We start from the raw sequence: 22,386 nt of genomic DNA, 5'->3' as shown, positions 1-22,386 counted from the left end.
GCTGGAAAATAGGAAAGCAATTTACTTCTGTGTATTAAACTTGTATTCTGCTACCTTGCTATAATTTCTTATTAGTTACAGAAGGGTATTTTTGTTGATGCTCTGAAATTTTATATATAGGCAATCATGTCATCTGCAACAAGAATAGTTTTAGTTCTTCTCAATCTGTATACCTTTCATTTCCCTTTCTTGTCTTATTGCATTAACTAGGACTTCCTGTATAATGTCAAATAGGAGTGGTGAGAGGGGCATCTTTGCCTTGTTTCAGATCTTAGCAGGAAAGTATCTAGTTTCTCACTATTAAGTATGATGTTAGCATTAAGGTTTTTTAGATGTTCTTTATCAAGTTGAGGAAGTTTCCTCTAATCCTAGTTTGCTGAGAGTTTTATCATGAATAGGTGTTAGATTTTGTCAAATGTTTCTGTATCTATTGACATGATCAGATGATTTTTCTTCTTTATCCCTTTGAGGTAATGGATTACATTAATTACATTAATTGATTTTTGAATGTTGAAGCAGCCTTACATACCAGGAATAAATTTCCCTTGCTTCTAATGTATAATTCTTTCTATACACTTTTGAGTTCAACTTACTGTTATTTTGTTGAGGATTTTCACATCTGTGTTATGTTTATTGATCTATAATTTTCCTTTTTTGTGATGTTTTTGTCTATTTTAGTATTAGGGTAATGCTGGCCTCATAGAATGAGTTAGGAAGTGTTTTCTCTGCTTCTATTTTCTGGAAGAGATTAGAGTGAATTGGTAATTTTTCTTCCTTAAATGTTTGATAAAATTCACCAGTGAGATCTAGAGTTGGTGCCTTCTGCTTTAGAAGATTATAAGTTATTGACTCAATTTATTTGGTAAATGCACACTAATTCAGATTATCTATTTCTCCTTGTGTGAGCACTGTGAAGGCCCTAATAAGTCTGGACCCTTAGAAGATTTTATATTACAAATTAGTCCTTGCTCAGTCTCCAGCAATTAGTCAATTACCTTTTCAGTGTCTCTCTTAAAGGCTATAGCAGCAGCTTCTGCTCCCAGTAAACTATGATTTTCTGTATTCACCTGTCTCTATAGCTTTTAGGGCAATGGTTTGCCCTGCAGCATCAGTTCTCTAATGAATCTAAGAGGAGTTGTTGATATTCAGTTTGTTCAGCTTTTTTCTTGTGGTGAAGATCGGAGTGATCCTTCCAAACTCCTTATATAGATAACAGGGAAGGTTGAAAAATAAAACCGTTCATACAGAGAATGGGAGAGCAAAACCACTTATGTACAACTGCTTACAATGTATGAATGGTTGGAAAAACTAATCCCGCTCTGTACACTAGCTATTTTCAAAGACTCTCTCTCAGTCTGAATGGTAAACCTCTAAGGTTGATATTTTCATTCTCATTTTCAAGTTAAAACAACAACTGGGTGTCTACATAACTTGTATGCTGGATTTAAAATTTCCCAGTATTAGATGTGCACACATTTATTTTTCTATAACTGATTTCTACTGATGACAGAAAACACTGTTTCTAGTGAAAAGTAGTTCCAGTCACTTTGGGTTTAAAACTTGTTCTCCTATATATATATATATATAAAATGAGATTTAGGAGGAGAACTCTTCCCCTTCCTTTCTGTTGATCTGGAAACTCCTGTAGTACAGATGTTCATGTGATCATCTTTGGCTTCCCAGTATGCCTCCTGGCCAGGACTTTGAGTGTGATCCTCCATCTTTGCATCCTTTACTCAAGTGTCCCCACTTGATAATCTCTCCTAGCTTCCAGGCAAAGCAATGCATGTGATTCTGTGCTTCCTTGGCCCCACATGAGCTCTCACAGAGGCTGCCAGTATGCCAAGACCCTGCCATGCCTTCTACCGACTGACTCCTCCTCATGCCTGCATTGAAGCCAAGGAAGAGTGGAAGAATAGAGAATGTTTCAAAAGTACAGTTCTAAGAGACAGTATGAACCAAATTATATTTTCCAATTAAGAAGCTTCTAAAGTAAGTCCAGGAAAGGTAAAATGGCAGCTTTAAAAGTTCTTTGCTCAACCAAAAGTTTGTTCAAAAGGTCACTATTATAATCAGATACTGCATTGCACATCAGTTGTGCAGTTTCTGACATTTTAACCACACATTTTACACAAAAGAAAATCTTTATTAATTAGGAAAAATTAAAAAAATTATTAAGGCACTGTTACAGATATTAGATGACCTAATACAAATATTTTATGTCTTTTTTTTTTCCTGAATTGGTGTACATGTATAAAGATTGCTCACCACTTACTTAGAAGGTTGTTAAAATAACTCGGACTCCTAGCCTAGAATGATCCCAGGAAAAGTGGAATAGAAGAAATTACTTGACATGTATAGATTGCTGTGGAAAATGCTGGGCTTTAAATGTCTCAGGGAACGATGTGTGATAGGTCACTAGCCAAACCTTTTCCCTATTTATTTAACTAAAGGTATAGCATAAAGACAAACTGCAACTATTACTAAAAATGAAGTATTCTATGTTGGTTCACCTCTTCAAATCTTATATGCTTCTTTTTAACCAAAGGAAAACTAAAACACCTCTTATGTTTTATAGCCATTTTATGTATTTAGATTCTTCTCCACTATTTGCTTCCAGAGAAATTTGGACCGTACTTGACATTTTTCATAAACTTCAAGATGTGTCCCACTATTTGTATGGAAGAAATTGCAAGTGGTGATAGTTGTTTATGCATAGAACTTGGGTTTAATTATTAAGAAACTTTTAAGCTTTAATTTGTATTACTTACAAGTTGTGTCCTGCTAGTGTCTTAAGTAGTAAAGATGGTATTTGAGGAAGTGTATAGTGTTCAAGTCGGATTGAGAGGGGGTGTGGACCACAATTTTTGTTTTTTGTTTTCAGGGTGTTTTTTGTTTTTCTTTGTTTTTTAGTTACCCACCATTGCTTCAGAACCTGTTCCTTTTAAGTTTGGGACTTGATCATTCCCAACAAGCATTAGGCATCCCATCCCCTCACTCAGCAGTGGGCAGTGGACATTTCATTTTCAAAGTCACAGAGCGTGAGAGAGACAAATAGCAGTATTTGCACTGTGCCATATGTCAGCAGGTCTTTCTGGACCATTATGATGATATCTTTCCTCTCTAAATAATTTTTACAAATATACTGATGAAGACAGATTTCTGTTGCCCGTCTTCGGTAGGTCATAAGTTGAAATAGCACTATATTTTTTCCTGAAAATATGCAGTTGTGACATGGTGTTTCATAGTTTTAAGCTCATTGCTGCCAGAATGAACACAGCTGTAAGAAATGACGATCCTCTCATCTTTGTAACAATAAAACCGCTTCCTAATGTGTTTCCCTAACTCCGAACATTAACTTAATATTCCCCTGGATTTCTGAGTTCCATCCTTTCCCCCCACGGAAATCCATGAAGAATACGGCTTTTGACCAAATGACAGAGCATAGAGGATGAAATTAGTTGCATTAAATTATGATATGACAAAAAGCCTTTCAAAATCTTTGTCACAATGCAACATCCAAGCACCATTAAACAAAACAGGATAAAAATAGACCAAGGAAGAGAGTTAATATTTTGAAAGGAAATTTTGTGAACTAAGATCACTTGCAAAATTTGGAAGCCATTGATTGAGAGCCTGAATGCTATGGCAATTTCTGACTTAGAGATCCTACTCTACAATCATATATGTCATCTCTTGTTTAATCTTTGGATGTAGAATTAACTATTACTGTACTTTTTGGTACACTTTTGTATTTCTCAAAAAAGCAAGTCTCCATTGGTAAAGCTAGCATTTAAGAAAATAACAGAGAAGGGGAGGAAGAAGAAGATACACATTTTTATGTCATGTTTCTTGTCTTCCTATTTCTAAGTACATATATTTAAATAATAGCACACATTTGTAAATTAGTATAAAAATCAATTGTCTTCTAAAAACAGAAAGGAGAGTTTTGATACCTGTTTCCTTTATTTCTATCATACCTTGGGTTTATTTTGTGTTAGTTTATTTTTTTTTCCCCTGAAAGATCTGATGTTTATTTTTTAAGTTTAATTCTACCATGTTGGGTTGTGGGAAAATAAAAGCTTTTGATAGGGTTAATCTAACCACATAAAATTCCATGTTGAGTATGATCATAATCCTGATCTTTGATTGGTCTTGAGCTAGTAATATCTTGTGATTAATCAGAATGGGCTGTACTGCCTCTAGTGTAAGTCATCTTCACAGATGGGATAGAGAATCATCAGAGTTCTCTTGAATATTTGTTTTAATCCCTTCTAGGATAAAATGGCCTTGGTTTTTTTTTTTTTTTTTTTTTACTTTAAATCAGATTGAGCTCACCAAATAAATGAAGAAGAAGAAATTTTGAAGTCCAGTTTTGCTAAGATTATAGGTCAAAAAAGAAGAAACTTGTTTTTTAATTCACAGTATTTCAGTGTTTCACTGAACGTGTTTCATATGTTGTCTTGTAAAATTTGACAAATATTCCTAGTCCTTTGTAATTTGAATAAAAAACTCTATAAAAGAATACAGCAAGATATACTTCATGGAAATAATGTTGAGCTTTTTATTGTTCTCAACAGCATAAAAGATTTTTCAAGATTATTAACTGCTCTTCTAATTATATAATTCCAGTCTAAAGTGACATCTGATAACAAAGAGCTTTACTTTGGCAAGTAAACTACCTGACATCTAACACTCAGCAAGAGCTCTCATACATAAAATGTTTACTGAGTGTAACTGTCATTTCAGCCAGCCATTTGGGTCTTACAAGATACAATTTCTCAAAAATGTTGCTCACCAAAAGCTGTGAATTGAACTGTCTACCCCAAAGTCACATACTGGTGGGGCCCAATAAATTCTTATCTATGATTATATAGTAATCATTAAATAAAATAATTGAAAAAAGTTGTGTAATTCATCCATTTACTTCTAGGCTGGATTAATAACCCATATGTATTAAAATAAGGACTTATTTTTTTCTTGTTTGTTTATTTTTCTTATAGGAGACCTGGTGAGCCTCCCCTGATAAAAGGCTGGCTTCCTTACCTTGGAGAGGCCCTGAAATTACAAAAGGATCCTTTAGGTTTCATGAAAACTCTTCAAAAACAACATGGTGACACTTTCACTGTTCTCCTTGGAGGTAAGCAACACTTCTATAAGTACCTTCCATAAATCATAAGTTCCCCATTGTTCCTTAAGTTGTTACATTTTTCTATAGACAAAATATGGAATATTTATATTATTGTTTTGTTTGTAGACCAATACAAAAGAAAACTATGTTTTTGAATACAGTGATTTTCACAGTAAAAAATGAATTATAAAAATCTTGAGGGTACTTAGGGAACCCTACTCTCCTGCCATCACCTGTGATTTTGGTTTGGTTTGGCTTGGTCTGATTTTAAGAATGATTAAAAGAGAAATAAAAGCTAGAACGCATTAACAGACTTAATTTTGTAGAGCAGTCTTAGGTTTAAAGAAAATTGATCAGATCTGAGATTTCCCATATATCCTGTTTCCTTTGATCAGAATTTTCCTTATTATATCCCATACTCTGTTGCAGCTGATGAGCCAATGTTGATATATTATTAAAAGTCTGTGATTTACATTAGGGTCCACCTTTGTGTTGTACAGTTCTTCGAGTTTTGACAAATGTGTGTCATGGATCCATCATTCAATGGATATTATTGACTATCATAGCGAATAGTTTAACTGCCCTAAAAATCCTCTGTGTTCCACATATTCATGCCACTTTCCCCCCAACCTGAGCCCCTAGCAACCACTGCTATAGAATGTATTTTTAATTTTAAAAAGTGTATTATGCTTCTAACTTCAATAAAATGCTTTCAAAAGAAAAAAGAAAATGGCAACAAGATCACTAAACATCCCAACATCATAGGGCTGAGAGGAAGAGTTGGGATGTTCTTCACCCAACCTCCTTGAAGGCCCATGTTTTCCAGCTGTATCGGCTATCTATTCCTGCAGAACAAACCTCCCCTAGATGTAATGCCTTCAAGCAACCAGTCTGACCTGAGTCACTTTTGTGGCTTGAGTCATCTGACTGCTTAACTGGGACTGGATGTTCCAAGACGGCCTCATCACATACATGCCTGGCTGGGCCTCCTTGTACACATGATGTTTCATTCTCAAGATGTCCTTACATGGCAGCTAGTGTTTCAGGTGGGTGAGAAGCCCCCTGAGGCCTAGGCTGAGATATTACAAAACCTCATTTATACCACATTTTATTAGAGCGGTCACAGGCCAGCCCCAACTCAAGGGTAGGAAAATACACTCCACCACTTCCTGGGAGAATGGCAGAGTCCCATTGCAAAGGAGCACAGGTAGAGATAGAAAGAATTTACTGTGGCCATCTTAGCACACAGTCTTCCACATCAGCTTATCACTGGGCTAGCTATTCCATTTCTTCACTTTTGTATGTCGTATGTCCCAGAAGTCTGATCTGTACAGACTAGATTATCCTCACTTCTTTGTCCTCTGACTTCTGGCTGGGCATGCTGGTGGGAGGGCAGGAAAGGCTATGTTCCAGGTCCCCATTTCTCACTGGGCTCTGGCAACAGAGTTCACTCTCCTTCCTTTCCTTCCCAAGAAAAATGAAGGCATCAGGTATCATCTCACTCAGACCCTCGCATATCTACCAGATATCCCTCTGTCTCACAACTTTCCTCACTACCTTTTCTCTAATTTCAAAGAACGTTTAAGAAAATCCATTACCTGTCCCCATCACCCTTACTTCCTGCCTCCACAGGGCTGGTGTTTATTTATTCCTCCCACACATATATCTTCATTTTTTTTCTCTCTCTTGGGTCCTTACCTATAGCTTAAAACCATGCTTCTCCTATATTCTCCTTCTAGTTACCTTTCATTTCTTTTTTTTTTTTCTCTTTTGCATCCCAATATTTCAAGAGAGTTTCCTACATTTGCTGCCCATACTTCTTTCTGCCTTGCTGAGGCCATTAATGGACCTTCACTGACTAGACCTCTCTACTTGGTCTGACAATGCAGATCCCTCATTCCTCCTTAAAACACCCGATTCCTTCACTCTATTGATACTGCACCTTCTGGTTCTTTCACTGACTCTGAGTATTCCTTATCTAGGTCATCTTTACTTATGCCCCTTTCTTTGCTCAACCCTTTTCATCTTTCTCTAACCGGCCTTGGAATTTTCTGTTCTATTCCTAAAGAGTTTAGGTGGTTTCTTCTTACTGTAATTATTTTGTTGAGTATCAGAAGCAACGTTTTGTACACAGAGCAACTTCATTTCAGTGCTGCCATTTTAATGTAATGGGGAGAAAAAACAATGATCCAACTGGATGACATTGTCAGCATGGCTGAATTTTCAGAAAATGAACAGGCAATATCCATTTCCTCACAACTTACTCCTTTGCCTGCAAGTCTCTCCCAATACTCTGATTTCAGAAGAATTGAAATGGAAAAAAAATCATGCATCTTAGAACAATTGTAGTGTAATCCCCACAAGGCTTCCCAAGATCTGGGCACCTCCTACCTCTCTGGCCTCATCTCTTTCTACAGCTTGCCTTAATGCACTATTTTTTTAAATTTTTATTTATTTTTTTGCCTTAATGCACTATTAATGCACCAAATTGTTTGAAATTTCCTCCTCACACACGATGCCCTTTTGTGCCTGTGTTTCCTCTTGCTGTTTTTTCTGCCTGAGTGCTGTTCTTCTCTTTGTGAGTCCTCCTGAAAAGATGACTGACATGGATTCATCTTTTGAGGCCATAGTCACATATCACTTCCTTCCAAAAGCTTCACTGACCATCTCTTCTCCCTGGTTGTGTTTGACGCCTCTTCTCCAGGCTCCCATTACTCTCAGTATCACTCTGTAATGGCATTTAATAAATCGTGAATTTATTGCTAATTCATTTGTCTATTTCCCTTCATTATTCTTCAGTTCCTCTATTGCCAAAATTTAGACCAGAGCTCAGCACTGATTGATTCACAATAAATATTTGATGAGGATATTCCCAATACCTTAGAGCTGATGAAATACTTACTATAATACAAATAAAGGCCATAGCTGGTGCTTTTATTCTAAGTGAGCTTTTGGCTTCATAATAACAAAACTCTATTATTCACTTTGAAAAAAAGAAAGTCACTCTTACTTAAAAAAAATTAAATTTTATGAATAGATATGACAAATTAGCAAACTTTTCAGTTTTCCCTTTTAATACATCATACAAAAATAATCTAAGCTGATTAAGCAAAAACTTGTGGCAAGTTGAATAATTTTATTCACTGCTCAAAAACAACCAATTTCTGCTGATACTTGATACCTTAATCTTAGACACCAAGAAGCTTGCTGAATTTCTGACGTCCAAATAATTTGACCATGGCCATGTTTTTGAACTCAACAGTACACAAGCAGGTGTTGAATATGTACTACCACTTCCCTTTGGCTTCTTACTAGAGTTTGAATAGATTCCTGTCAAGTTATCCTGTTAATGTATGTGGTTCTAATGATCAGTTTGCAAAATAGCACCTTTGGAAATGTGAAACAAGGGACCAGAGTCTTCCACCCTTGTCCCGTAATGTGATTTCCGTTAGTGTATGTTCTTGCATGATGAGCAAATGATTGTCATCCCCAAAAGTCTCAAGGGACACGGATGTCATCTTAATAAAGAAATTAAAAGGTACATCTTTTCATGAGAAACCACGTAAATTCGTGACCTGTCGCGGAAAATAGTTCTCTAATTGGTTTTGTGTGGTGGTGTAGCAGAGTCATTTTCCCTAGATGTCATGCTAGCGAAGCACCACTGTACATCATTGTCAACAGCTAGTGAAATCTCCCTAATAAGAGGGGGAGTATGTAATGTGTTCATCCTCATAAAATAAAAAGTTGATTCACATTCCGCTTTCCAACGAATATTTTCAGCTTGACCTTCTAAAAAATTCTATTGAAGAACAAACTAAGCGTGGAAATGGAAAGCTTATAATTATGGAAAATCTCTTTAAAATCCAAATTTATCTCATATTTGCTGACAGGCATTTCTAAATCTAAGTACTCAAATAGTTGTTCTGAATTCCCATGGATGTTGCCTCTGTAAAGCACCAAATATCTGAGATGAAAACATCAAAATTCAATATATAATGATCCAGATGTCAAACTTTTTGTATATAAGACATCAGGGTGAATGATTTAGGTTTTTTTTTTTTTACATTTACTGATGTACTTTGCATCATGTAGCTCCACCTTCCTAAAAGAAGTAATTTGGAAAGAAGTAAAAAGGCTGCTGAGTTAGTAAAGGATCAATGCAGGTTATACAGGAATGCTAGAGTTAATATCTTAAGACCCAGTCAGCTCTGAAAAGGGAAGAGAATAAGATTATTGGCAAAGAAGACATTAAAAATTTTGACCCCATTTTAAATTTACTGCCCAAAAAGATGATTATATATGTTACATGTTATATATTATATATATTACGTATTATATACATTTATATTTTTTTGCAGAAGTGAGCCCCATTTTGACATTTCTATTTTAGACAAATACAAACTCTGATATTCTTTAAATCAATATTTCATATCAACTACTCACAGCATTCTTTTCTCTCTTGAAAACATGACAATGGATATTGTTTCTACCTTGTGATCTTGGTATACTAGGCAACTTGCCTATCGACACTTGGTATTCATTTACATAAAATCACACTGGAGCAAAAGTTAATTTCACTCCAAGAATACATGGCCTTCAGAATAACTTTTCAGATTTCCTTTGTTAAGAAATTTAAATTCATTTTATGAACGTATATGTGTTTTCCTAACTGTCTGATTAAAGATTACAAAGAAACTCTGGTTTTGCATCTCACATTAGCAGATGGTGGACAGATGGTTTAAATTAATATTAATTTTGGAAAACTTAGCTTAAATTGTTTATACTGAAGATTAAAAGTTGGAAAGCCAACTAACATCTCCAGGGTTATTAGTACTTCCAAACCCACTTGAAAAGTAAAATCCAGAAAATCAAAATGTCTATTTTAAAGCAATCCACATCTTACTCAGAAAGATAGTTAATAAAACACAATGCCTTGAGGTTGAAGAAATTAAAAAAAAGAATGAGAAGGAGAAAATACAGATCCTGGAGTATAAAGAGCCTTGAAGAGTGAGAATTTTATCTACAAATAAATTGATTTTAACTAATCAGTAATGATTTTTTAAAAAGAACCTGTAATAACTGCTCATTAAAAAAAACTATTAATAATTGGCTGCTAACTGGAACCAGTTTTTCCACATTTAGGTTTTATTTCTTTTAATTGAAATGAATCTCATAGTTTCTTCCCATATCCTTACCCCCAAGGGGGAGAGAGAGAGGGGAATGTATGTGTATTTGTGATGAATTGTAGACAAAAACTCTCACATTCACACAGCCTCTATTTCAGTAGGCCAGTGGCCAGTAGCTCATGCTGTCTTGGCTGAATATAGTTTTATCCTTCCACTTAGATTTTAATGAATGTAGAAAATTAGTAGGAAAAATTCAAAATATTCCCTAAAAATTGCATGTTTTACAAACTGAAACTTTTATACATTCTCTGAATTTTAGTGGCTAATTTAAAATAACCCTAAAGATATTTAGCAAAATCTTCTCATTTGGTGAAAGGAGGAAAGTATGAATCACCACCTGTGAAAATACATAGCTTTGCCTAAAATTATATCTTTTGCAAAATGAGAGAATTCATTCTTTTTTTCAATTATTTGTCAGGCAGATGCTGGCAATTTTATATAATTAAGATGCTATGGTAAAGCAGGTGTCATAAAATATGCTCCAATCCAGTTGAGTCCTTTTTGCTCTCACTAAGGGGGAAACATCCAGTTTACTTTATTAATGCAGCTTTGGGATCTGACCGAATGAATAGCCACTTCTAGCTTTACCCTCATTCCTAGATTGGCCCACCTTATTAAATAAATCAAGGAGAAATATGGTGAATAAAATTCAAGACATATGATTTATTTTTAGAAAAAAAATCTTAGCACATGTATATGAATGTATATTAAAAGCTTAAATGATGTTTTAAAATTGTGAAACAAAAACACATTTATCCTGTTTCAAGAATTAGGTTGAAAATTATTCAAAACTTTATTCTAAATCCTGTACCACATTGAATTTAATTTCTGTGATGCTGTTTGAATTACCAATAAATAACAAATGAGACGTTGTTGGTCTAAGAAAGTACACTCACGTACACGCACACACACCAAGAGGAATAAAAAGTGAAAGAGAAAGTGTGAATGATCCTACAAACTTTAAGGTCTCTTGTTTTCTAGAAGGCAATAAATAGGCATTACACTTTATAGGATCATCTAAACTTCATGTGTGTTCTTGGGAAAGAAAGATTTATTAAATGCCATTATTAAATACTATTTGCATAATACTTCTATTTAGGAGTCTTAAAATAGCACTCTAGTGAGAAGAAATCAGCCCTGTGTGAGGAAAAGAACAGTGCATGGGGAGTGTCTTCTTGTCCAGGCTCTCAGGGGGAGCAGAGTAGAGCTGGGAACTCTTCAAGGTTCCGACAGTTTTGAGAGCCCTACCAAAGTAGGACCGTGTTCCTCACTATGCTGCCTTGAATCACTTCAGGCCCCTATCAAAAATAAAGACTCATAGGTCCCACATCTCAACCTTCTGAATCAGAATCAGGCAGAAATCTGTACTTTTAACCAGTACCAAACGTCTTTTAGTTGGGTAAGTTTGGACAACGCTGATCTATGAAAAGACCAAATGTCACCACCTCAAAGAACTCTTGCTGATAGGTAACTCCCAGCAGACCAAAGTGGATTTCACTTTCTGCTTCCCTTACCTTGTGTTCACACCTCTGCTAGAATGATTTCTTCACATCTTTTTATCTTAAGAGGAAAGAGATCCAAACAAGTATCTGAATCTCAGTAAGTGTTGAATGTAGGGATGAATGCATGAATGGACAGGTTCTCGTTTGGAATCCTGTTTTAGTCACAAATCAGTAGGTAACCTTGGACATGTTACCAAATCTCCATGAACCACTATTTTCTCATCTATAAACAAGAAAATGCTGGCAGTTGTGATTTGGTTTTGTCACATTAAACATTAATTTGTGAGTATCTGCTTCATACCATATCTTCCTTTGTCTGAGTTAAAATTATCTTATCCAGCCAAAGCTAAGATGATATCAAGTATGAAATGGCTCTCCATGAAGTGTAAATAATAATTTGATTGTTTGTTTGATGTTTGTATTCTGTTTGTATTATTAGGGAAATATGAGAAATGTTTAAGTCAAGGGATTCTGAGGATGTTTCAAGGGTAGTTTAAATATTTGGGTATTTAATTAAAATAAAAGAGTATCTTTTTAAAGGTCTTTCAGAACTTAAGAATATTAGAGTTTCTCCCACTATCTTCCATTTTTAAAGGAAACGTGGGGAATCTTTGAACAAAATGGATATTTATTAAACTTTGCACCTTTCTGGGTGTTAGTTATTAAGGTCTCTATAATTTTGATTAAAATCTTTTCAAATTTCAGGTATTTGTTTGTTTTGCTCCCAACTGAGCTCATATTCTCATTTATTTCTTTTAGGAAAGTATATAACATTTATCCTGGACCCTTTTCAGTACCAGTTCGTAATGAAAAGTCACAAATTAAGCTTTCAAATATTCACTAATAAACTATTAAGGAAAGTATTTTCCATCGAAAAGTTGGCAACCAATGATGACCTGAACAATGACCTTCATGGCTGCTATCATCTTTTACAAGGGACGTCCTTGGATATACTCACAGAAAACATGATGCAGAATTTAAAACAAGTGTTTGAGCTCCAGTTATTAAAAACCACAAATTGGGACACGGCATACCTGTTGACATTCTGCAGCTCAGTAATATTTGAGGTCACGTTCACAACCATATATGGAAAATCTCTTGCTGACAATAGGAAAACATTTATTACTGAGCTAAGAGATGATTTCTTAAAATTTGATGACAAATTCCCATATTTAATATCAGACATACCCATAGAGCTTCTAGGAAATGTCAAATCTATTAGAAAGAAACTTATAAAACGCTTGACATCAGAACACTTAGCTAAGACACAGGGATGGTCAGAAGTTGTTCAAATGAGGCAAGATATCCTGGAGAAATACTATACGCTTGAGGACTTTGAAATAGGAGGTAAGAAACTTCTGAATGATTACTTGTCTAAAATAAAATAATTTACAATAGACCTTTGAAATAAAAAGACAAAATGGTGACCTTGAAAATTTTTATGCTCTTTCTAATTGGCTAGTGATAAAATGTTTTACTCTGAAATAACCCTCTGTGATAATTGATTTTTTCTTTTTTTTTCTTTTTTCTTTTTCTTTTTTTTTTGCTGAGGTGGTAAAACAAGATACTTAATGGGGATAATGAGAAAGAGTATAACTAAGCTGCATTTACTCCTCTTATCTCGTCCCCCACCTTCCCACCCCCCACGCGCACATTACATTTTAAACTATTCTCATTAAGCAGAAAATTAGACTTCAGAAGCCTATTGGTCCTCATTAGCATGCACTGATCCTTGGCTGGGTCTGTGTCCTAACATCTTTTAATTAGCACACTGCAAATCTAATCAGTGTAATAAACGCTATTAATCTTCCTTTTCACTTATTTTCTCCCAGCACATCATTTAGGCTTTCTCTGGGCTTCTGTGACAAACACTATTCCAGCTACGTTCTGGGCGATGTATTACCTCCTACAGCACCCGGAAGCTATGGCAGTACTGCGTGATGAAATTGACCATTTGCTGCAGTCAACAGGTCAAAAGAAAGGGTCTGGATTTCCCATCCAGCTCACCAGAGAACAATTGGACAGCCTGGTCTACCTAGGTAATTTATTTTTATCTGTTATGAAGAAAAGAAGGTACCTCTCTGCAAACTCAGTTTATCACTCAAAGCTGTTTACCAAGAGGTGGAGGACACAGCTGCCTAATTGACATAATAACACCCATTTACATCAATTATAAATTATGTAGTTTATAGCTGTAGATACTCTCATTACATGTAAACATTAAGGCCTAGGTAATTAACTATGCAAGGTATGCAAAAGGCTAACCCAAAGCTTTGCAATTATTTGAAAAAAAAGTTTATGCCTATTAAGTCATTTGATTCTGAGCATCTGTTGGTGTGCTAACGCTTTCCAAACACTACTACACTATCTTGACAAGAAAGGTATTTGGGGATTGAAAAAGAGAGGATTCCAGAAAGGCAACTTGTGTACAAGATGTGTTTATTCTTCCCTAAAATGGTGTCTATATTTGCAGGCAGAGGTTAGGATGTTTTATACAGCTTGATGTGTATGATTCTCAAAAAGGTAGTAAAAGTGATTTCCCCTGGAACTTCCTGCTTTAAATGTACTTGGGGGAGAAAAAGGAAGAAGAAGGTAGGAAAAAAAGGGAGACAGGGAGGAAAAGAAGAGGCAACAGCTACTAATTACTCCATGTGAAATGTCAATATTTTATAAAATATTCATTGACTCATGAGATATTCATGGTCACTATTTCAAATATGTTTGAGGTCAAGAGTGACTAAGTCATTTTTCTATTTCTACATAGACCTATACGCCAGTGATGTGAGCTTTTGATGACAATGGATTGCATTCTCCTTTACTGGTTTTGATAAGACGCTTCATATCTTTATGTGAATAAACTTTAACTCCCCAAGTTAAATTCCATATCAACGAGTTATTTTCTGTCCCTTCAGTATTGACATTTCCTCCTGTGGTATCCTTTACTATACAATAATCCAAGACCCTTTGGACGCACGTAAGAGTAAGTCTTTATATACCTCTGTTGCTTCACTCCTCTGATAATGTAGGCAAGTATTTTAGCCTATGGTGGCCTCAATTGTTTATCTTTTAAGTGTGTTCCAGATCCTTTGATGGGAACTTCTGGGAGCCAAGAACTTAAAGATCTTGAGTAGTGTTGACTGTCGGGCGACATTAAAAAGACTGGCCCATGTGTTCTAGAGAATGTTCCCACTGAGTAGGCTAAGACCCATCAGAGGCAGTAACAGGAAGCTTGTCTTGTACTGACAGTGGGTTAGCTTGTTCAATCAATTGGGATAAATGTGTCACCTTCTAGTTTGTTGTTTTTTAGCATACATTAGCAAAGTCATTCTATATTTGCTTGGTGAAAGAAAATAATCCCAACATTATTAAAATACAAATATTATTTTGGTTTTCTTTGCAGAATTATTGATGAACAAATCCAAAAAATTTGCATAAAATTCTGGGCAGTAGCCTTCACATGGATACGCAGTATTTTGGGGGTAGAAGATTTATAGTTCTATGAAAATCAAGGTTGCTTTCCTATGTATTCAAGTAATTTCAGTTGTATTTTATGAATCAGATGATGCGTACTGGAAACTAGAGCAAATAAACTTAAAGGAATATGTGTTTGTATTCTGTACACAGTTATTACTTTTAAAAATTTAGTTGAAATTCATCAACTCTCTTCTTACTCTCAAGTGTGTTGTTGAAAGAAAAGATCATTTTAAAATGACAGTATTGAAGCAGAAATGTTTAAATGTATTTGATCAGAAAAAATGGCAAGTTCCAGCACTACACCTTGGGTCCGTTTAAGTCCATAGCTAGAGCTAGAGATTTTCATGCTTGGAGCCCTCATAAATTTACGGCTCCCTTATCAAGAAATGAACAATAACGATCCCAAGAGAGTGTAGATCTACCTGGATAAAGGCAGCACCTTCAGCAATCTAGAAAAGGTGGATTGTCTGTTCATCGTGACCTTGGTTACCAACAGAGGCCAGTGTTGTTCATTATGAGAATTTAATCTTCTGGAAAATAATGTGCATTTTTTTCTTACATGAGATAGACAGTTTTATGCAGATTGAAACAAATTTTTATATGAATCAGTTACACAACAGATAACCTCTGCATCTAGTCGCAGTTCAATTGTGAATATTCCTCTATATCAGAAGAGTATGACTATATGTACAAAGGGAAGATTTACAGGATTAAATATTTACAGCATACCCCATGGTATGGGTGTATGTGTTTCCCCTTTTTCACATCCCTAAGGACAGAGATCTATGTATTCCAAGTGCATTTCTTTATAAAGAAAGCTATCTTGAATTTAGTATTATAAGGAAAAAGATCGCAAGCATGAAACAAATGCTGCTTTTTTTAACTAGTAAGAAGAAAGAAGATTTTTTTTTAACAAAGATTTTGCATGTCAGCATACATTGATTATACAGTAAGGTTGAAAGGAAAGTTAGAATGCCATAGAAATGAGTGCCTTATTCCTGAACAAAAATGATTTCTCTTCTTTAGAGTGATTACAGAAGACAAAGCCCAATGGGACATAGGTTTATCATGATGCAAATCATTGTGCATATATTACTGACATTTGTGGCTCAATCCTGTAGGCCTTACATGTATCAAATTTCCTCTGACATCATATACACTTAATCTCAGCAGAAGTTAAAATATGTAACATAGATTGGGCTTTTAAGTACCAAGCCTGTTTAAGTAATTCAAAGCAATCATCTGTTGTAAGAGGTTGTGAGGGATTTATGCTTTTTTCCAGTCCTCTTGAGAACCTTTCTTTAAAACCATTCTACCCTTTTCTTTTAGATAAAGAAAAGCACAACTTTCTATTTTTGTATATTTATGTAGCTTATTATAAGGGCTCTGCTTATCATGACCTCACTAAAATTTTATATCTCTCAGTGTTTAGTAAAGGTCTCTACAACAAAATTTAAATATAATTTTAAAAATAAGTAACTACAGTGAGACTCAGATAAATGTCAGTGGGGGCCTAAATCTCAACAGGAAGAGTTGCTATTTGAACAGAAGTTTGAGAAACCCTGAGAGAAAACTAAGAATTTTTCAGTTTTCCAGGAAAGAAAAACCTGGGGTGGAGGTAGGATTTAGAACTATAGATTTCCAAGACAGGAAAAGGAAAAGGAGAAAAGATGAGTCGGAGAGAAGATAAGACAAAAGAGACTGCAAGGAGAGGAAGCTCTCAAAATTGGAATTTTGACAAATGGATAGCAGATAACCTCACTGGAGTACTACTTCTGACTTCCATGTTTACCTAGATAATGTATATACATAACTTAAAAAGTATGGGTTCAATAAATGTCATCTATTTCTATCACCAAAATAATCTTTAATCTCAATGCCATCCCTACTACAATGTGCACGTTGTGTTCTTCATTTTCAGTTATTTGTGAACCAAGCTGGTTGGAAATTCAAGTCTATCTTACCCCACAGGCGTGCTCTTTCTGTGCATCACACATGAAAAAAACAAACCTGCTTTAAGTAAGAGGAACGTAAGTCGAAGTGGATTATAACTTCTGAACTGAATAACTGAATAATTCAAGAGAATTGCAGGCACCTAATTTTGTTCAATTACATATCCCCAAAATGAGAATAGTCACACACGTGGGGGTAGTGAGGGATATTGCAATAAAAGGAGGTGCTATAAAACCAAAGCTCAGCAAAATTTGCACAGCTTTCTTAAAAGGAGATCATTTATTATAAAATTTAGCCCTAGAATTATAAGCCTGCAGTGATTCTCCAACAAAATTCTATCAAAAATTGCTAAGCCCATTGTTTGTAATTAGTGAGGAGAAAGAAACAGAAAGAAATGATCAATTGGAAAAGATAAAGATCCTTGAATAACAAGTGATGAGTATTATATGTAGTCGATATTAAGTATATTAATGACCGCAGAATTTTAAGGCAATTTTACAGGCTCACACGTTGTTTCATGTGATCTTCACCAAAATACTGGGGGGACTGGGGCAGCGATTATTTTGTCATGATTTCTATAGATGAGAAAAATACCAGGATGCTAAATAAGTTGAATGGAGGTAAAGGGTTTTCTGGCCACCCCCAGGCTTCTCTCGGGCTTGTCTGATAGCAGAATCCTTGGAGTCCTTTTTCATTGTCTTAGCTAAGAGAGGGGAGGGATTCTTTGTATCTTGATTTAGCAAAGCTAGCCATGATATGCACATGTACGAGATCAGATAATTTGAATAAGATAATGATAGAGTTAACTGTATTTTTAATTTCCAGATGAGACAGTATGAATGACAATATTAACAACTATTTATTATGTGGTAGGCACTGTGCTACCTGCTTTACATATATTAGCTTATTTAACCCTCAAGTATTATTATCGTCATTTAATTATTAGACAACAAGATTCAGAAAGATTAGTTAACCAAGTCAAGTCATGCAGCTAGATTGTGGTAGAACCAGAAATTGATGCTTGGTCTCACTTAAAAGCTAGCCCATGAATACTGTCACTTCAAGGGGAAAATGCTCCAGAACTATACCAGAGATATTGACCACTATTTTACAAGGATATGGATCACTAATTCTCAGATGCAGTTGAGTTTGTGGGTGAGGATGGGGCTAGAGGTTCACATCAGAATCTTGTGGGTGTTTTTTTAAATAAAAATAAATTTTTCGTTTTAGAATAGGTTTACATTTACAGAAAAATTACAATGATGATAGAGTTCCTATATACCCCCCCTCAACACACACACACAGTTCTCATTATTAACATCTTCATTGTGGTTGTTTGTCACAATTGTGGGTATTATTTTGAGGAAAAGTTCATTCAATATTAAAAATAATTGTGTATTTGAAAAATCATACAGGGGCACCTGGGTGGCCCAGTCAGTTAACCATCTGACTCTTGATTTCGGCTCAGGTCATGATCTCAGGGTCATGAGATCAAGCCCAGCATCCAGCTCCGCACTCAGTGGCAAGTCTGCTTGAGATTCTTTCTCTCTGCCCCTCCTCCTGCTGGCACATGTATGTGCTTTCTCTCTCTCTCAAATGAATAAATTAATTTTTAAAACAAAAGAAAAATCATACATAATTTAGACAATAAATTTAATAAAATCCTCTCTTCCAATGGGTATATTCAGGAAGTATGAATTCTTCTTCATTTAGAAACTTCTTTCTGGAGAAGGAGAGAGAGAGGTATCTTTCACAAAGGGGTATCAGATAGTGAGATCTTTCTAGATAAAGAAACATTGATCAAAAAGTGAAAAAGACCAATTTGGATGTGTATCAAATTATCAGTTCAGCACAAAGCTAAGAGGGTTAGATAATATAATGACTACTGGAAACAGGAATTGAGAGGGAAACAATGAGAATGCAAAGAATTGTACTTAGGTCCAGCATCAACTGCCTAAGAATAGGATGAGGAAATGTGTGGCTTAGCAGAAAAGTGTTTAAAGCGGTGGTTCTTAACCTTGATTACTCATTGCAATCAACCGAGGAGCCTTAAAAACTACTCATACCTGGTCCCACCCCCAGAGGTTCTGATTTCTTTGGTTTGGGGTGCAAGCTGATGGCTTTAAAAGCTCCCCCAGGTGATTCTAATGTGCAACCAAGGTTCAAAACCACTAATTTAAAGGTTTAGTTAATGCAGTGGTTCTTATTCCATTGGTCTGGAATGGAACATTTATTTTTTTTTTTAAACCATTTCGGGTGATTGTAATGAGCAGCCGGGTTGATAACCTCTGGAATATCAGAAAGCTTAAGACAAGTCAGTGGTGATATGATTTCAAAAATCAGTTGTTCCTCTGCTTCCAACAAAACATTAATAGAAGTCTGGTATGCAAGGTAAAGAAAGTAGTTCCTCTCTACATTTCTAGTTGAAATACCACACCCACTTTGCCACCTTTTAAGAGGCAGGTTGGTTAATTGATTTCATCCAGGATGTCAAAAGACTAAAGGCCATGTCATCTCTGACATACAATTTAAAAATGACATGATAGTTGTCTTTAAATATTTTTAAAGGGCTGTCATGTGGAAGAGGGATTATAATTTTTTTTTTTTTTTTTGCCCTTGTCTTTTCGAAAGGGTAGAATTTAGAAGGAGGAAAATTTCAGCTCAGTACAAAAAATAACTTTCTACTAAAGTGGACTTTCTGAATGCCATCTTTAGAGGTATCTACTCAGAAATTGCGCAGAATCCTCCTAGGGTCTTGTGGCGTGTTCCTGTTTATATGTACCTCCCAACTTTGAACTATCCATATTGAAGTGTCCAAATCCATATGCTGTGTTTTCTTTTTTTTAACCAGTAGAAGTGGTCCAGTGCCCTGAACAGAGTAGGACCTTAATAAACATTTATTGAACATATGAATGTTGAATTTACCTTTCTATATATTTCAGCAGGAAACTAAAGGTTGTGTCTGCAATGCAGAGTAAAAGTAAACATTTGTACCAATTCAGATTTATTCTTCATTTAAAATACAGTTGTTGAGCTAAAAATTAGTTATTTGCTTCAAGTTATCTGATTATTTCTTTTCTTTAAGATTTATTTATTTGAGAGAGAAAGAGAGACAGTGCACACACAGGGGGAGGGGCAGAGAGAAAATCTCAAGCAGTCTCCCCACTGAGCGGGGAGCCGGGCACAAGGTCAGTCCTACCACCCTGAGATCATGACATGACCCCAGCCAAAACCAAGAGTCGGAAGCTCAACCAACTGAGCCACCCAGCGTCCATGATTATTATAATTTCTAATTTACTTTCTCACCTGTCTTAAAGGCAGTCATGTAAAAATGCGCACACACATCTGGAGCCTCGCTCCATTTCTTTACACCTTCTAGAGCGCTGCCCGCAGATCCTCCTCTCCCCCCTCCTCATCCACCTTTGTAAGACTGCCCAAGTGTTCAGCCCCAGTGGACCGTGGCGGGACCTGGCTGTCCATTTCACTCCAGCTATCACTGCTATCCACTGATCACCATGGCTAATCATATGGTATGACAGTCTGCACCAATCATTAAGATGACCCAAATTAACAGCCTGGCCATGTCACAGTACATTCATTCCACATATACAGACATGGCCTAAGTGTGAGGCAGAAACTTGGATGTGCTTATTTGTGTTTGCATCGTTACATGCATTATTGATTGTCATGAGCTGCTTCAATGCTTTAAATCTGTAAATGAGAATCATCTGTTAATTATTACAGCCAGAATGGAGATCTGAGGGCAAAAGAGAAAGTGTACATGCCTTTTTCTACCAGCACACCCTTTCGTTTGCCATTTTCCTTCACAGTTACATGGTAAAGCATCTTAGCACAACACATTCCCCAGCTTTTTGCTTAGAAGGGATACTTAATCAGAATGTTTTTAGATCCGGAAAAGAGAAACAGATCTCTCCTAGCCAGGTGAAGAAGGTAGTTCAGGCTCTGAATTGTAAGTTCATCGTGGGAATTCTGTAATCCAATTTCCTACTGTATACTGGTTAGTAAAGCTCAGTTCTTGACAAAACACAGGCAGCCTTATCTTAATCACAATTCCAATTGTTGGCACCTTGTGGTGCCTGGTGTAAATTATCCCCAAAATATTTGCATTCTTGATAGCCATTTCTCTACAATGCATTTAATAAGTAGAGGGTCCTATTACCTGCTAAATGTTAGTATAAATTAACAATCCATTATGTACAATAAGTTTTATAAAACATTTGCAGATAGAGATCATGTTTAATTAAAATTAACTTGCATATGAAAGCCAAATGCACTAATGATCACAATGACCTTTTATTACCTACAGTCCCTTGTTTTGGCTGGATGATTGACAGCTTGCTGTTTGGCTACCATGTTGAATTTCAGCTGACAAGACTTTTCATTTTAACTCAATTTGCCCGCCTATCACAAGCTGGTGGCAGGCCAGACCCAAGTCACCCAGCTTTGCCTCAGCAGCTTGCTCTACTTCTCATTAGTACGCATTTATTCAGTGGAAATTGGAAGACAAATGCTTGAAGGCATGTGAACTAAGTATAGCAAATTAGGTTTAAAGACTGAATATTTATAAGTATATGGAAAGTTTTTTTTTTTTTTTTTTTTAATTCTAGAGCGAATTGAGAACTGAGTGCTAGCTTTGGTATAAAAGAAATGAAGATAGCAGGGGGAAGGAGGATTCTAAGAATAACAATACTATAAGCTTTTTCTTTCCATTTTGGAAATATGTAAAATCTCTCTGACAACACCTTATCAAATACCAACCTGGCCTCTCTTTCGTGGAGTGCTTGCACAATGAAGTTTAATACCTCGTGTGTGAGAAGGGGGGAAAAAAATGAGGGTCATGTTCATTTGTTGCTTGGTTATCCCTTGGTATGTTTTAAATTGCCTTGTTTGTTCGGCACTCACACAGAAACAGATGTTGCTCTCCCGTGCAGGATAATTTACTGTACCTCCTGGTGCAGCATGGAAGTCCTCCCAGGGCCCAGCTGGTCTGTCAGTGGCACTGGCTGGTGTCTGCTCAACTATGACAACTACAAGTAGAGGCTGCAATTTTTTTATTGTGCAGTTGTCATTCTTCTCAACATATAGCTCTGCCCGCATCCTTACTGGCGCTGGTGGAAAA

General features: G+C 35.9%; 1 protein-coding gene across 1 annotated transcript in view; it reads left to right on the top strand.

Moving 5' to 3' along the window:
* LOC110578806 (cytochrome P450 7B1) overlaps nt 1-22,386 on the top strand; it is a 178,547-nt gene that overhangs the window by 146,134 nt on the left and 10,027 nt on the right. Inside the window, exons 2-4 of the mRNA XM_021688361.1 lie at nt 5,004-5,140; nt 12,579-13,166; nt 13,652-13,858. Coding sequence (XP_021544036.1) covers nt 5,004-5,140; nt 12,579-13,166; nt 13,652-13,858 — 932 coding nt within the window. The remainder of the gene's footprint in view (nt 1-5,003; nt 5,141-12,578; nt 13,167-13,651; nt 13,859-22,386) is intronic.

Source organism: Neomonachus schauinslandi, chromosome 4 (genome assembly GCF_002201575.2).
Source record: "Neomonachus schauinslandi chromosome 4, ASM220157v2, whole genome shotgun sequence".
Taxonomy (NCBI): domain Eukaryota; kingdom Metazoa; phylum Chordata; class Mammalia; order Carnivora; family Phocidae; genus Neomonachus; species Neomonachus schauinslandi.
Note: the sequence above shows the minus strand (reverse complement) of the source record. Positions and strands in the feature narration are given on the sequence as shown.